Raw genomic sequence first — 17,924 nt, 5'->3', positions numbered from 1 at the left:
CAAAATAAAAGACCAAAACACCAGACTGAGCTTTTATCACCCAGTTTTGGTAGAAAGAGGGAAAACGGAAAAATTATAAATCAGACAAATTCTGGTTTTAGTTTATCATGTGCTTAATTGATTTATTGATTATTACTACAATCCTGTCATGATCCGTGTTTCTGTGTGTTTATTTGGAGATTTAACGTGTTTAGTCCTGTTTCCCTGTGAGTCTCTGTCCTGTCGTGTCTCGTTCCTGTGATTACCCTCTATTGCTGTAGTTATCCTTGTCTATTGCTGTTCTTAGTTTGTGTAACGTACGTCCACGTCGTCTTTGTTAGTCAGTCTGCCCGCACAGTTGAACTGTGAAGTCCTGTGCTGGCATTAGCTCATCGAGTCAGTCTTTGTTGTCAGTGCTACCGGTATTTAGCTGCGTGCTACTTCTGTGCTGTACCGCCTGTTTTTGGACTGTTTGAGCATCTTTATAATTAAATTCTACATATTCATCATCCTACCTGGGTCTCAGCTTTTCCCTCACCACCAACCACCCCACCCACCCTGACAAATCCTAGGAAGGCAATAATTTAGCGAGGCAACGTAAGAGAAGAAAACACCTCCATGTTGCCAGAAGGGGGCTCTACAGCAATGAAAAGCTTTCCTTCAAATTCAAATTAAAAAAAAAATGTTTTATTGATCCCAAAATGTTGTAACTCATTAATTCAAGGTCTTTTTAAAGAGTTACACAATGATGGCTGTAACAGTCTGTGTTGTAACGAATCTGAAGAAGCCCCTGACTGAAGATGCTCCGTTTCCCCCTCAAATTATAAAAAAATTGGAAGACTTTATTTGCTTGATTTTAATGTTTTTTTGTTTTGGGCCGGCGAGTATTTATACGTTACAATTTTGGCCCTAAAGGTTTGGCTTTTCCTCGTCCTGACGACCTTTGGTGACCTTGGGGAGACAAAGGTAAATCTGATAATCCATCCAGATAAAAGTTGATTTGATTTGCAGATGATTCCTTTCATTTTAATTATTCAGAAGAGAAATCATGAGTTTCCAGCTGGTTTTAACGGTATCATCTGGACATTTATAAACCCAAATTCTGGTTTATGTAACATAAAAAAGCCTGCGAGCCAAACTGCACATGTGTTTGTGCATGACGGTGACTCAGTGTGAGGTGAGTTCACACCTGAGCTCCTCCATACAGAAGATTGGTTCTTATGAAACCTCTGATTACAGCAGACGGACGGATGGCATGCAGTTGAACGCAGAATGCTCCACCATTCAGTAAATATGTAGAGTAAAAATCATCAGGCGCTGGTTTATGCTAAACTGTGTGTACAGGCTGCACTCTTTATGCTTCGCCGCCCATTTAGACCATATATACTGTCTGAATTCACCTCCTTATGCAGGACTTTACCCAGCGCTGTGAGGTCCTCTCCTCTTCACGCCTTGTTGAGAAGTTAATTTATTTCAGTAAATCAGTGCAGAGTTTCCAGATGAACCCAGATCTTTACACGTTTTAATTTGAATTTGAAGGCATTTTGGTCCATCCAGAACCTACAAACCAACCAGACTATGTATAGAAATCCAATTTATTGTCACAATAACAAATTTTGCTGGAGGGTAAATTATTGCAATAAATGATAATTTTGTTGTTTTGAGACAATTTTCATATGATATAATATCATAATAATGCAGGACCACATTCTCAAATATCAATATTTAACACTGGCCTTTTAAATATCCAGAAGAAATAAACAAAACAACAAATAAAATTAATTATGGAGTCTCTGTAAACAAAATTGTCCTCAAAAATAAGTAGTTGAGACCAAAACACCAGACTGAAGACTTACAACAAAAGTTGTTTGGTAAAAAGAGCAAAACAATCAATCACGCAAATTTATCATGCAATTAATTGATTTATTGCTTAATGTGATAAATCAAAGCCTACGTAATAAAACACAATTTTTATGGTCACTTTCATAATTACCAGAGCAGCAGAATAAAAAATAATCCTTTAAATATAACCTGGCAGCAGGAAGTAGGCGATAAAAGATCTAAAAAAAAAACACATTATGCCTTTAACTAAAGAAAAGTGGACAACAAAGTTTGAAAAAAAAACACACAATTTTTTTAAGGCTTTTGGACTCATTATCCACTAATGTAAAAAGCAATGAACAGCTGAGAACCGTCCAGGATCCGGGAGCAACCAACCAGCCAAAATTACTCCTAAAACGGGTCAAAGACTCAAAGAGGAATCATAACCAGAAAAGTTCTGAGGCGAAAACCAGCAACAGTCAACAAAATCTCCTCTCACGTTTCCCCAAAATGCATTGAATTATTATTATATTTACTGAATTATTATTATATCTATCGACAGATATGGGCACTCTTTTGCTAATGCGCTAATAGCAGCGATAGCTTCTCTTAGCGTTTTTGCTAACTTTGAAAACGTTTAGCGCACTTAGCTTCCTATAAGCTAATTTTTCCAGATAAATTTTAAAGTGTAATTTACTTGGCTGATTTGTAAACTTTCAGTTGAATAAAATTTGACATCGGTGTTGAAGTTTTGGTTATCAAGTAGTTAGATGTTTGTATTCATGCTTTTATTTTGAAGGGGGTGGAGACTGTTTATGCAGCAGTACTTCCTGTACTCTCTTTTTCCCCTCAATAACATCATTTAAAAAAAAAAAAAACAAGAACGAAAATACAAAAATAAAATTACTATTTCATTCTATTAAAATTATGACTTTATTCTCATATTATTTCTTGTATTATTAAACTTTATTATCAGATTTTGACTTTACAGTTTGATTTTCTTTTTGTATTATGACTCTTCTGGCGTTATTGCGACTTTTTTCTCATATTAGTGTGACTTTTTTCTCATAGGAGTCTTTTTCTCTCAATGTTATGACTTTTTTTAGTTATTTTTTTTTTTATTAGCCTAGTACTACTAGTAGTACTCCTTTATAATATTCTGAATTTATATGACATAAAAATAGGATACATTTTAAGGAGGAAACTTGTTTCTACAGGAAACAAGTTTGTTTCTCATTTTAAAACCTGCAGAAAATCAGTAAATTTTAAAGATTTCTTTTTAATGATGGTGTGATAAGAAAACCTGCATGTGAAGACGTTTTAGTGGCTCCATAAACCGCACTGACTGATTCCTCTGGACGCACATGATGGAAGCTGAAAGCAGCATTTCCTCCGGAGTCGTGGCCGGTTCATACTGTCCCATCTTTGCTCTCTGGCTGCTCTGCCTCTTTTTTCAGGCTGCACTGAAGCCTGCAGCTGAGGACTGGCTCTCTCTGTGTGTGTGCTCATATATATTTATATTTTTCTATGAATGTGTGTGTTATGTAACTTCCTCTTTGCTTTGTCTCATGCGCTCGCAGCACTTTGCTGCCCTGTGCGGAGTCAGAGGTCGCTGCAGACTGAAGCTCGCTTTAATCATCTCTGTGAATTCAAGCCTCTCCTCCATCTTTATATCCAGTCATCTCTCCAGCTGATCCTCACTGTCACGTTTTTATTTCTGACAGTTTTAATAGTTTGAATCGGTCTGTGTGTGTGTGTACAAGCACGTAATTACTCGCTGATATTTCCTCCGTCACGCAGGGCAGAAGATACCCGTCGGATTAAATGCATTAATGTGGATAAAAATAACAAAATTATGGCCAACTGCGCGTGAATGTTGCAGGCATCGTGTGTGAAGCAGCAGCCGCTCGGACCGCGTCTCACTTTAGTCATGGATGCTTTCCAACCGTCGCTCAGCTCTCAGTGAAATGAGACGTCGCTCATCCTGACAGCCGCAGATGTGGATTTCTGTGAGCGCGCAAAAGTTTTATAATCTCTTTCACAAGTTTTGGAGGACGAGGCTTAAAGTTCAGGCTCAGATCTCGCTGTGGCACCAAGACGAGGCTTTCAGGGTCAGAAAAGTCACTCAGAAAACGCAACTTTGGAAAAGTGTAAATAAGGGATAAACTTTTCAAAATGAGATCCACTTTTAATCAAACTGCTGCCACAACTGTGCAGGCAGGATTTAATGCATTAGTTTAAAAAATCATTTGGTAAAAAATAGAAGATATTAATAACTTTGTGGAAAGATCAGAAAAGTATTTTTATTTATTTATCTCAAGTACTTTGTTTCTTAAATTTTCTTTTTCTTAATATTAAGATATCATCTATGAGATTGTTAATATTTAGAAAGATGGGGCCTAAAATAATTCCCTGTGGAACGCCTGCTTCAATTATTTTCACTCACTACATAAAAATCTGTTGTTGAAACTAATATTTTAACAGGTGTTGAAGGTTTTTACCAGAAATGTTCATCATTTTAACTGGTTGTTTAAACTTAGTTTTAAAAATGTAAAGTTTGTTTGCAGAAACATGATTCAAAATTCACATATTCTGTAATATTTTTCATTTTTGTGGAACGCAAATCGAAATAATTTGCAGAAAATGTGATTTTTTTCATAGATATAAATCTATGAAATATGAGAAAAAATACATAAGAATATATAATATATAAGATATATATTAAACATTTGAAATGAGACATATTTAGTCCTGATAGTTGCTTACATAAATATAGAGAAAAGTGAGGATATTTTACCCTAAATGCTCCAGTTTAATGAGCATAAAGTGTGAAAGCACTGCATAGTTTTAAACAATAAGTTTTTGTTTTGCTGCATATCAATTTGAAAAAAAAAACTTTACTAAAATAATAATAAAGTAAATAATTGGTTCCTTTTTATTTGATTACGTCACTGATTCAGCTTTACTCGTCGCTGAATAACGACGAATAAACCTGAATCAAAAATATTTGCCAATTGTTAAGAATTTTCTCCTGCATGAATTTAGTGCAATTTGCTTTGTGAATCTTTTAAAAATTAAATCAAAGAGAGGAAACTAAACGCAGTGCTGGATTTGGTGCAGCATTTAGCATTTTGGTCAGATTTTTCCCCAAGATGGTTTTATGCAAGTAACTACGCAATTTGGTTTATAAGATAGTTAAACATATTTTCTTTCCCATATTGAATCGTCTGTTGAGCAGCAATTCAAAACCATTTCCAACATGCAAACATCTCAACACTGCCACAAACATTTGGCTCAGTCGTCAAGCTAAAGTTGGAGCTAATTTACAGAAAACTCAGAAAAATGAACTAAAGGGAGATAAAGTTTTAAATAAAAATCTAAATCAGTTTAAGTAAAACTGATCCAGAGGATTTTTATCTCTCAGACGATCAGAAATCTGAGATATGAATCAGATTTTCTGTGTTTTCTGTGTCGCTGAGCCTCTCTGGGTTGATTTTTATTCAGCTGCCAGCAACAGACGGCTGCTACTAATTTGAATCGGCACCGGATTACACGGCAGCCGGACCTCTGCCAGAACTCCTGCTGACTGGATGCTGTCCAGTCCTCCTGGAAAGTCCAGTTAGATCTGGCTAATTGATAGGTCCAGCAGAACACTCATTTCATATTAGATCTCATTGCTTTATACGCAGGGAACTTTGTCTTACGTTTAAACCTGTTGGAGCCCGAAATAAATGAAAAAGTTCCACATTATGGTGACGTTTTTGAAGAAATTCTGCTGCAAATAAAGCTGATAAGTTTATGACTGAAAACTCAAATAAATCAAATAAACATCCATTTTAAAACTATGGTGATAATTTTAGAACAAACGTATTTATAACATTCTATAAACAATTTATTTTTTAGTCAGAAAGACTTATTTAAAAATGGTTATATGAAGATTTACCACCTAAAACATTTAAAAAAGAAAACTCAGACAAATGTACTTTGAATTTTTTAGGTAAAAATGATTTGTTTGAGTGAATAAATTACAATCTAAGCTGATGCATTAAAAATATCTGCATCTCATAATTAAATACCCGTTTTTTTGTCATAAGTGACAAAATTGAAACTGGAACTCCACAGGGAGTTTAGGGCCCCTGTCATTTTGGTTTTGTGTTTTAATGATTCTACAATTGTGCATCCTGATGTTTTACAAACCTTTACTAAAAAGAAATATTTACTCTTGAAATATTTAATACTTGATTGAGAAATTGATCACTTATTTTCTGTAAAATATTGTTATTGTCATTTAGTAGAGTGGATCAGTTAAAGAATTTAATATTTACAAACTGCACACATACATTGAAAATATCTGCATCTCTGATTAAAATACATGTTTTTGTTGTGACAAAATTGAAACTGGAACTCCACAGGGAACCATTTAGGCCCCCTAACCTTTTCTAGCTTGTATTTTAATGAGGGATTAGAGTTCAGTTTGACATTAAAGGGATTCTTCTGTCATTTTTTTGTCCAAATAGTCAGTTTTTATTGATTATGACTGATTTGTAAAAGCAGTGAAACGTCTAAAACACCAACTTCTTATGGGCATTGTAGGTTTGCAAACATAACCAGGGAAAACTTTGTCAGCTTAAATTGAGAGAAAGGATGTTTATGGTTTATGGAGTGTGTGAAGCAGCCTACATTTGGGATAATAATGAGAAAATTTAAATATTTTACTTACAAACAGCTAAAAATGAATGTACAGCAATAGGTTATAGGGTTTGGAGGCTAACTCTGTGATTTCACTTGAAAGATGCAGGCGGCTAATATCGAAGCTACATGGATCTGCAGGACAGGTTTTCATCCTGCAGCTTCCTGTTCAGCCATGAAGCTCAAAGGCTGTTTTCTTTATGCAAAAAGCAGCTCATACAGCTGGAAGTGGATGACTTGATGAGTAAACGGAAACGTTATATAATCCAACCGGATACAGGCAGCGAGGGGACCTGGATCGCTCCCAGAAACTCCCAGAAGTGTCCCTGAAAGGTTCGGATGGAGGTGGAGGCAGCTGATGGATGATGACAGAAAGACGAAAGCTGCCGAGGCGATTAAAGACAAATTAAACTGCAGGTTGACATTTTTAGACAGATGAACAGCCTGGCAGGGGGATTTTACTCATTTCATCAAATGAATATTCATCATATGCAGTCATATTCAATATAACAGAATATACGTTCCAATGACGTCGGTTTGTAGGAATAAACATACTTTTGAAAATAATATTTAATTATTAAGTCCACATTTCAGGACTTAAATGTTGTTTTCAGCAGAAAATCACCATAATTAACAGAAATAAAGGCTTGAAAATATCAGTTTGTGATGTTTCACTTTGTGAATATTCTGATTTATTGAATATGAGCAAACTTCAGTTCAATGCCTCGATTGTAACCTATAATTTGGTTCTGATACTTAATAAACCTTCGCCGAATCTTTATAAAACCTTCAGGTTTTCCTTTTCGTTCCAGGAAAGCAACATGCTAGTTTTCTGAGAGTAACCTGTAAATCCCAGGAAAGTAATCTATCACTTTTATTAAAGTATTCTGTATGTTTCATAAATTCCCCTGAAGGATTCAGCAAAATATTTGGTACATTCTGGGGAGGTAAAGAGTCTGGAAAGCACTTCCATTAGGCAACCTGAAAGCAGTCTGTCCATTCTGCAGGTGAACGTGAAAGTTCTGGGAAAACAACCTATCCATTCAACAAGGAAACCTGAAAGTTTTCAGAAAACTACCTGTTTGCTTCACAAAGCAACCTGCAAGTTCTCTAACCCGAGTTTGGAAAAGCAACCTGTCTGTTCCTCTAGGCAACGTGAATGTTCTGGGAAAGCAACCGACTCGTTTTGCTTCAGATTCATGATCGATGAAAATTGAAAGTTGCTGGTTCCACTTATCTTTACGGTTGATTCTGACGCTTTGGTTTTATGACTGATGAACAGGAAAACTTCAGTTTTCTGGCACATTGTTTAAAACTATGTGCCGGATTGGAACCAAAGATCTGAGTCCATCTCCACTTTTTTCTTCAAGAACAATGTGAAGAAAATCTCCTGTGTGAACGACTGAAACGTCTCTAAATGAGAGAACTTCATTTCTGACAGCAGCTTGCTTCGCTAAATGCTCTATAAATATCCAAAGTGTTTTCAGGTTTTAAGACGCTTCTGTCTCAGCCTGGAGCACTTCAGGGTCTCTGAGGACAAAAGTGCAGGAAGCTCCCATCTGCTGCAGGGAAAACGCTGTGACAGCTGACGGCTTGACGCGCCTGCAGACTCCATCTGTCCTCTGCAGCTTCTGACCAAAGAAACGGAAAAACAAATCCACTTCCCACCGGCTGAAGTTTGTCTTGTTTCTGCAGTTACCAACTTATAGATTTGGTTTTGATTCCAAGATGTAGCAGTGATACTTTCTTGGTGCTTTGGTGAGATTTATTAAGATTTACATCCAATTTGAGTTTGTCTCTTCGACGTTGTGGCCGCCATCTTGCTCAGGGATTCATAGTGAATCAAATAATACAACTTACACTTAAAGGGAGTAGTGGAACAAACTCAGCAGGAGATTATTTGAAACATTTTGGAGGAATCTTGACCCACCCTGCTTTGCAGCAAATCTATGTCTGGGCTTTGACTAGACTACTCCAACAAATAAATTTATTGCAAGGTCCTGAAGTAGCAAAGCAGCCCCAGACCCTCATACTGCCACCACCATGTTTGACTGCTGGTACATTTGACCCCCACCTGTTTGCTGTTTCGTATTTGTGGATTTCTCTGTGGACTGTAACTCCAAATTATTTGCAAAACAGCTGAAATAAATAAGTGCAACGCTATTTGACATGCTATTGGTTGGCTTTTCCAAAGCAGCCAATCCAGGATTGCCATTTATTTTCCTCGGAGCTGATTGGCTGTAAACCCAAGAGCAAAGATATTGCAGACCAGAGATGTTAGCTTAAAATGTAGCAATATTTCACCATCTTTCCATTTATGGGTTAATTTTCTTTGGATTTTTTGTCAAAAGAAATTTAATTAAAAACCGTGTTGGATGTATTTTTCCTTTAGGAAATGAAATCATCATTTTAAAACTACTATATATGGTGGGATTTGTTTTTCAAATCATGCAGTTGAAGTGGAAGAAAAAGGATAAGTGTTAAAAAACATTTAAAGCCATAAATACATTAAATTAACTCTGTACAGAATTTAAAATATGCTAAATTTATGCAGTGTTCTTCCAAAGAAGCAAAAAAATTATTTAAATTAGCAAACCTGTCAGTATGGAACAAATATTAACATGTAGATTTTACCTATGCTCAATTTATAAGTTTGTATTCTAAAGTGTCCGATTCAGTTACAGGAGTGTCTGAAATAAACAAAATACAAAGCAGTTTTTTCATATTTAGATGGAGAATTAGGAGTTTTTGTTTGTTCGATCTGAAATCGTTAAACCATTTCATGGGTTTTGTCCCTCAGGTTATAACATTTCCAAGTATGAATTAAACTATTCATATCATGACCTGCAGATTTGCTGAAATCTGTTGTTTTTATTTGTTCATACTACTAATGAAATGTGGTTTCAATCAGACTTCTCTGAACGGTTTACATCGCCAAACTGAGTCACAGAAGAAGAATGTAGACGTCACACGGCAACACACGGTTTATGAATAATGGCTGCCGCCATTTTAAAGTGATTCAGCAATGGGAGTCGACAGTATTGTGACAAGATCATTAGACGAAGGAAACATCGTTTACGTTTGGGTTTACCTCGTCTGTCTTCTGGTGCAGAATTATGACGCTTGTTGGATAAAATGCGACTTGACGGTCCAGACAGCAGACGCTTTTGAAAACTAGTTGAGTCCCTTATGTGGAAGTGGGACAAATCAGATTGGTTTTTAAATGAAAGAGTTTTAATTGAGTTGTTAATACTGCCATAAGAAAGTCAGATAGATGGGCAACAAAAATTCTCACTTTCTTGCTGTGCGAACAGAATCAGAAAACAAAATACTTCAACAACCGATATAAAGCTTTAACTATTTAAAATACTGTTTTTAAAATCTCATTTAACACATCATGAATATCCCTTAACACTATAATTTGTATTTATTTTAATTTCTTTTGAGGATCTCATGACCCCACATTTGTTATTTTACGTCCCTAACTGAGGTCTCGACCCCCACTTTGGAAACCACTGAACTAAAAGAAATGAACCTTTACTCCAATTTTCTTCCTGTACTTATTATCCACTAATTAACTCTAACCAGCTGTCACTGATCCTCCCCACATCATGATGCTGCCACCACCATACTGCACCACAGTAAGGATTTAGCGTCTAACTAAACTTCCTTCTTCACATTTACTGTCTGCTAAATGAAGATTTATATTTAGTAAACAACTAAAATATCTCTGTTAATAATCAATTGTGTTTTTAAGTTTAAAAACTTTTAACTACTTAGATTGAAGTTGTTTAATTTTAATTTGAGGTATTTGAGTAAATGGAACCACTTTTTAAGAAAATCCAGGTTATTTTAACTTAAATTGTAAGAATTACATGTTTGTTATTGATTTGTTATGTATTTAGATTCAGTAAATCAAAAGAAAATATGTTTTTCCATAAATACAGAGCATGTGTTTTGTTTTAGAGCACCAACAATGTTCATTTTGAACGTGAATAAGAAGATTTCTGTTTAGGACTAACCTGGTTTCAGAGGTGATTTCTCCACATCCTTTCTGCTCTGTCGTCTCTTCTTGGCTCCTGTTCTTTGTTTTCTGTCCATTTTTCCCCCTCGCAAATAAAAAGTTAAAAAGTTCTTTAATTTAAACGAATCGGACACAAACAACAAGGCTGAGGTCCACTCTGTTAGAAAAAAAATATTTCAGCTCTTCCATAAAACCTGAGTGTCTGCATCTCAAAAATAGACTTTTATCCTTCCAAAAAAGAGAAGAAATTAACACCAAATCCAAAAATCTCCAGCTTGATGTGGGGAATATGTACACATCTGCTTGATGTAAACATCATGACTAAGTGTAGGAAGTGATAAAGTATTTTCCCCCTCTCTCTTCCTACATTATGTACACAGAGTGTGGTTAATCCTCCGCCATGTCCAGTAATTATCCCGAGTCCTGATTGTCCCTGATTATCCTCGGCTGAGGCCTGATGTCCCATTTCCCACTAATTCATCCTGCAGCCTGCAGAGTTCATGTTTCCTGCAGGTTTAAAGGGCCGCTCTGCTGCATGCATGCACTGATGGATGTGGGAGGAAAGTTTTAGTCAGAACCGAGTTCATGGGTCAGAAGGAGCCCGGACCCTGCGGGGCTACAGGTCCGTCTCCCGCGTGTCCAGACAAAACGCGTAAAGGGATTTCTTGAAGTCCATGCTGCTGTTAGCTTTAATGTTCGCCTTCTCTACCGAAGCGCCGTCGGACTCGTTCTTCTCCACATCCTGAGACTTTACCGACGTCCTGCTGCCTTTGCGCTTCACCTCTGGGCTCTCCGGTCCCCCGCTGGGTTCGTCCTTCAGGCTGGACTGGTCCTGGTCCGTCTCCCGGTGGTAGAAGTAGTTGAAATTGGAGACGATGACCGGAACCGGCAGCGCGATTGTCAGGACGCCGGCGATGGCGCACAGGGAGCCCACGATCTTCCCCCCGACCGTCACCGGCCGCATGTCGCCGTAGCCCACCGTCGTCATGGTGACCACGGCCCACCAGAAGGCGTCCGGAATGCTGGAGAAATGGGACTCCGGTTCGTCGGCCTCCGCGAAGTACACGGCGCTGGAGAAGAGGATGACCCCTATGAAGAGGAAGAAGATGAGCAGACCCAGCTCCCGCATACTGGCCTTGAGGGTTTGACCCAGGATCTGCAGGCCCTTAGAGTGCCGCGAGAGCTTGAAGATCCGGAAGACCCGGACCAGGCGGATGACCCTCAGGATGGCCAGCGACATGGCCTGCTGGCCGTTCTGGTGCTCCTGGCCCTGCTGCTCCGCCAGCTCCGTGCCCACCGTGATAAAGTAAGGCATGATGGACATGATGTCGATGATGTTCATGATGGTCTTGGAGAACTCGGACTTGCTCGGGCAGGCGAAGAAGCGCACGATCAGCTCGAAGGTGAACCAGATGACGCAGGTGGTCTCGATGATGAAGAAGGGGTCGGTGAAGGTGAGGGACGGCCGGGGCGCGGTGCTGTTGTCCAGCCGGCTGCTGACCGCCAGCTCCCGCTCGTCCCGGAACTCCGGAAGCGTCTCTAGGCAGAAGGTGATGATGGAGATGGTGATAACGATCACGGACACGATGGCGATGCCCCGCGCCGGGCTGGAGCTCTCCGGGTACTCGAAGATGAGCCAGACCTGCTTCTGGAACTCGTTCTGCGGCAGCGGCTTCTCCTCCTCCTTGATGAACCCTTCGTCCTCTCGGAACCGCTCCATGGCCTCTTCTCCCAGCTGGTAGAACCGAATCTCATCCGCGAACACATCGATGGAGACGTTCACGGGTCTGCGGATCTTCCCCCCGGACTGGTAGAAGTAGAGGATCCCGTCGAAGCTGGGTCTGTTGCGGTCGAAGAAGTACTCGTTCCGTAGTGGGTCGAAGTACTTGATCCTCTTGGCCGGGTCTCCCAGCAAAGTGTCCGGGAACTGGTTGAGGGTGCCCAGCTGGGTTTCATACCGAAGCCCGGCGATGTTGATGAGGACCCTCTCGTTGCTCTCGGTGTCCATGTCCATGTCCAGCATGTCCTCATCGAACAGGTGTGGACTGTGGTCCGCGCGTAAAAGCGCATCCATGGCGTTCTCGCTGCAGCTCAGAGTGTTGTTCATGTCGTTGATCTTCCAGGGGCTGCGCTGCTGCTGCTGCTGCTGCTGCTGCTGCTGCTGCTGCTGGGGACTCCCCCGGGTGTTCAGCTCCTTACCGAACTCCTCTCCCAGTCCACTTTGAACAAACCCCGGCTGAGGGACCTCCAGTGCGTTCCGGCAGCTCTCTTCGGCATTGCCGCCGCCTCCTCCTCCTCCTCCGCCGCCGCCGCTCCCCTTAGCGCCGCCGTTCTCAAAACTCACCAAGGCTATCTCCATTCCGCCGCCATCAACGGTTAACGGGGAAAAACAGCGGGGACTTGTTGAGCGGCGGGGCGGACATCCTCCCGGTGAGCCGGTGATGGAGTCGGAGCTGCGCTCTGAATCACAGCCGCGGCTCCGCTACGCAGGCAGGCATGTGCTGCTGCTGCCGCTCCAAGAAGCGCAGAAGAAAGTCAACTCTAAACCCAGAGGAGGAAGAAGAAGACCCGGATGAGACAGTTGGCTGGATAAATGTTCCTGGGCGGTTTAAGCGCTCAGCCGCCGCTGAAAATCTCTCTCTCTCTCTCTGTTTCTCTCTATTTTTCTCCCTCTCTCTCGCTCTTTCTCTCTCTCTGGGGCGCGCTGACAGTTTTTATGATCCAAGAGTATCTTCCTCCCTTCTTGCAGGATTCATCAGCATATCTTATTTCTTGGAAATTAACCAATTTTGAAGTCAAACTAACTGATGATCAGATTAATAAAGAACATTTACTGAACAGCACATCAGGAGATTTTCACAGTTCTTTAAATTTGTTCACATTTAGGGGCTTGACAACCACAGGTCACTGATTGTTTTTGAAAGTAGGTATGGAAGAGGATTAGAGCCACCAATCATAATAATAATAATAATAATAATAATAATAATAATAATAATAACATTCTGAGAATTTTGACAACATTTTCTTTAATCTCAGAAGGTTTTCTTTTTCCCTCAGATTATGATTTTTTTTATCATATCACTATTACTATCTACTATCATGACTTGTGGTGTTGTTACAACTTTTTGCTACCATTTTGCGACTTTATTCTCGTAATGTTAAACTTTACTGTAATGTTTTGACATTTTGTTGTATGACTTTATTCTCTGACTAGTCTGATATTTCGACTTTTTTCTCACATTATAACAACTTTATCCTCATAATAGCAAGACTTTTTGTCATATGATTTTATTCTAAGATTATTATGACTTTACTGGTTTTATTCCATCTTTTTCTCATATTATTTCGATTTTATTCTCATAATATTTTGACTTACCTAATCCAAACCCTTTCCTGTTTTTAAAGTACATCTTTCTCCAGTCTGAGCTCAGATAACCTCATCCCATGTGTCTGTAGACTCTTTCATTCCAGCCTCCTTGTTGCCTTTGTGTCCTCCTCTCTTCTCTGGCGGAAAGTTTGGGGGCCCGGGGCCACACTCTGCTCTCTGTCCCAATGTTTCTTGCCCTTCTTGCTTTGAAGACCCTCCTCTTTTCTTTACAATTTCAAACTGCTTTCATTCTCCAGTTTGAAAGCAGTACTCAGCACTCTGGAGCTCAGTTAATCAGGACATACTGCGTTAGGTGTACCTCTCCAGTTGCAGCAACTCAATGAGGCATTTAGATGTTTTGTTAAAGTTCAAGCAATGCATGCTCTAAAAAAATTTGAAACCGCTGATCTGAATGATAAAAGCATAAGAAATGTTAATGGAAACACAGCTAAAAGCTCAGAAATCGCTTCATAAACCTCTGAATTATTCTTCATTTGCTTTGCTCAGGATTTTCCGACTACAAACTAGCAAAGGTGTAGTTTTTCCTCATTTGCTTCATATTTAAAAAAAAATAAAAACAGAACCCGGGTTACCCTTTAGCTGAGGCCCGCTCTAAATGTACCGCTGGATGTCTGAAATGTATTCTTCCCCTTGTAAAGGACACAAACACGCAGACACACGCTGGCAGCTCGTTCAGTTGTCTCTAAAAGCAGAGAAGGTGACCTATTTAAAAGGTTACTTTCTTCGCCCCCTGGCTGGATTAGAAAACAAAGCGCGAGCACTAAATTTATCCTGTTCCTTATCTGATGCTGCAGCCTAATCATGATAAGAAATATGTGCATCTTCCCGCCCCTGGATTAAATGCACTTTCCTCAGACTGCCGCAGCCATGAATAATGAGTCGTCATCACCCATCCATCTCACTGTGTGACTGGCCACTGGCAACGCAGCGATTTCACGCACTGGATACGGCCATTAGGGCGCTTTTACAATAAACTTCATGAAGTTTGTCATGCGGATAACGACAGAGCAGAGCATGTGAAACTGGAGCTTCATGGTTTTTGGTACAAAAAAGATGAAAGGAGATGTTGGTAGAGGAGAGAAAGCCAAATGTCCAACACAGAAACTCATGTTTCCAGTTTCAGATATGATATTTGAATTTTGCATTTTAACCCTTCTATGTTCGTCTCAGGACTTCACGACAGACACATTCAGGTTCACTGTATTTCTAACAAAACTGGAAGTCAAGTTGGTGGTTAACATCAGCCAGCAGCGTCTGCCCTATACATTAAATAAAATGCAATAAATAACCCTAAACAACAGGCATTTAATAGCAGTTAGCAGCAGTTGACATTTGTAAAATTAAACGTAGCTAAAATGGACAACATTAATAAAAATAACAGTTGAAAACATATACAAAACAGCAAAATTAATAACGAAACACTGTATATGATTAAATTTGTCTAAATATATACTGAAAGTATAATATTTGTAAAAGGAACACAGAGCTAATCCTAAAACATGCTACAGTTACCGATGGCAACAGAAAAGGGGGGAGGGAGAGGGGGGGGGGTTACTGGTTAACCAGTTACTGGTTACTATGGTAACCACCAACCGCCAAGAGCAGCAGAACTTAAAATCAAATCAACAAAAGTCTGAAGAAACAACTTCTTGACTAAACAAAATAAATTCAAAGAATAAAACAAATTTTGACAAATTTTACATCACATTGTTCTATTTATAAGAATTGATTAAATTGTGGTCTTTTTTTCAGCTATCTATCAAGTTAGCAAAATTAATTTTAATAAGGCAAATCAGCAGAGCTCTTTTTAAGTTTTGCATCTAGAATAAATTTACGTATCCTTTTCCAGCAACAAATATGATTATGTTGCTTAATTTAAATATTACATGTTTAGTTTATTGTTGAGTGGGTAAAAGACATTTTTTGGCCCTCAAGTCCTTTTGACTCGATGATTTTGGCCGATGTGACAAAAAGTTTGGACACCCCTGTTTTAACTAGAAATCCAGCACCAATCAATCAATAATGTTTATTTGTGTAGCTCATTTCACAGGGCAGTCTGAAGTGTCAGAAAAACACAAAAATAAGAACTCATAAAAACAACAGTCACCAATTGAGAAATCAGTCGATTGCCATCAACAAAATCGTCAATAAACGTCCAATATTTTGATCAATGTTCCAATTATTATGGTTCAAAAGCAAAGCTAAACATGTGGGTGTTTAGCTTTGATTTAAAGGAACTCAGTGTTTCAGCTGTTTTACAGTTTTCTAGAAGTTTGTTCCAGATTTTGGTGCGTCTCCAGTAAACAAAATTATAGGAAGATATATGCCTATTTAATTAATGTATTTTGTTTACAAGTTATTATTAATTAAATTGCTGAAACAAAGTTAAGATTTTAATGTTACAAATTTGTTTAAATGCAGAAAAAGATTCAACTAAACGTGTTTCAGCGTTAAAAACGTATCTATTGTTTGTCAACACTTTAAGCTTTTTCGTTGTTCCTGGATTCTTTTAGAGAGACTTTTTTTAAAAAATAAAATATGTAAAATTTGCAGCTTCTAATAGAAAACTAACAAAATAAACTCCATTATTGGGGAAAAGAAGAACATGAACCTAAATTTTGTTTTTCAGAGAGTTTTATGCAATGAAATAAAAAGGTTTATTCAGTTTAAAATGAGAAACTAATCAGGTAAAATATCATAAAAACCTGCTGGAGGTGAAACTCCAACATCCCAAACATCAGCAGTGAATGTGTGTGTGTGAGAGGAATCCCATCATCTGTGGTGCTTCAGGTCCTGTTGGTGGTTTCAGAGGGAGACGGTAACCATAACAACAGGTAACCATTAACGACCAGCATCCACCACGACTGCAGTTCACAAATTAGCTCTCTAATTACAGAGATGCAGCTCAGACTGCTGCTGCAGCTAATAACAGCCGGCCCTCCTCAAGTGTTTTCCACCCTGGAACAAACAACAGCAGCGCATTCAGATCAGGGACTTTAATGCAAATGTAATTTCATTCAAGGAAACTTGCAATTTAAATAAATGTAACTATTTATTATTATTATTATTATTATTATTATTATTATTATTATTATTATTATTATTATTATTATTATTATTATTATTATTATTTTAAGATGATCAGAGTGTCTAAACTTTATTCAACATTCCCTGATTTTTGGTTCCCTAGAGGAAAAAACATGGTGTGACAAAGAGAGAGAGAGATATTCCTTAGCTGCTATTCAAAATGAGAAAGACAGGAAAGAATGGTTAGAGACAGCAGTAGCCAAATATTTAGCTTCAAACTTAATGTCTGTTTTGAGGCTAAATATTTAGCTTGATGCTAATATTTAGCTTGCTAACTAAGTATCTAGTTCTGATATTTAATGAGATATTTAGCTCAAAACTAATTATTTAACCCAGAGCTAAATATTTAGTTTGAAGGTAAATATCTTGTTGGTGAACTAAATACTTAGTTTGAAGCGAGCCATGTACTAAGGCACAAACTAAATATTTAGCTCCAAATGTTTATTTTGCAGTAACTTTTTAGCTTGTTAGTTAAATATTTTATTTGAAACTTACATAAATGAATGAATAACATGGTGAAAATATGAATCCAGGAAATAAAAATAAAAAAATCAGATTTATATGTTGCTTTCTCCCTCGCCCCTTTCTGATGCCACCCTGGACAACTGCCAGCTACTCAGATCAGACTGATTACTGCAGAGGAAAGCCCAAGTCTGTCAGTTCTCCTCTGGTTCTGTTGGGAGAACCTGTTTAGCTAAACCCAGAGCTGCAGATCCTAAAGGTCAAACTGCATTAAAATCCCAGATGAGGTAAATAAAACGTCGATATGTTCACAGACGTTACACAGAACTGTGGCGGTAAAAACGTTGCACAGGCTGAGTCAGACTGTGCAACACCTGCGGGAGCATCCTCCATCACTAAATCTGCGTGTGCCTCACACCGCCATCCGACCCCGCGCTCTCCCCGTCCGGTGTGTGTGTGTGTGTTTCTGGGCTC

At 38.7% G+C, this 17,924-nt stretch overlaps 2 protein-coding genes across 14 annotated transcripts in view; one reads left to right on the top strand and one right to left on the bottom strand.

Moving 5' to 3' along the window:
- The window catches only part of LOC103459365 (potassium voltage-gated channel subfamily A member 5), a 32,990-nt gene extending 20,103 nt beyond the window's left edge, over positions 1 to 12,887 (bottom strand). For both annotated transcript variants that reach the window (XM_008400873.3, XM_017302792.2), the window contains exon 1: positions 10,512 to 12,887. In XM_008400873.3, coding sequence (XP_008399095.1) covers positions 11,130 to 12,872 — 1,743 coding nt within the window. In that variant the 5' untranslated portion in view covers positions 12,873 to 12,887 and the 3' untranslated portion in view covers positions 10,512 to 11,129. The remainder of the gene's footprint in view (positions 1 to 10,511) is intronic.
- The window catches only part of LOC103459369 (rho GTPase-activating protein 8), a 148,528-nt gene that overhangs the window by 6,721 nt on the left and 123,883 nt on the right, over positions 1 to 17,924 (top strand). The window lies entirely within an intron of this gene.

Source organism: Poecilia reticulata, chromosome 23 (assembly GCF_904066995.2).
Source record: "Poecilia reticulata chromosome 23, P_reticulata-male-v2, whole genome shotgun sequence".
NCBI classification, from domain to species: Eukaryota; Metazoa; Chordata; class Actinopteri; order Cyprinodontiformes; family Poeciliidae; genus Poecilia; species Poecilia reticulata.
The sequence above is the reverse complement of the archived record's forward strand: the minus strand, read 5'-3'. Positions and strand labels throughout refer to the sequence as shown.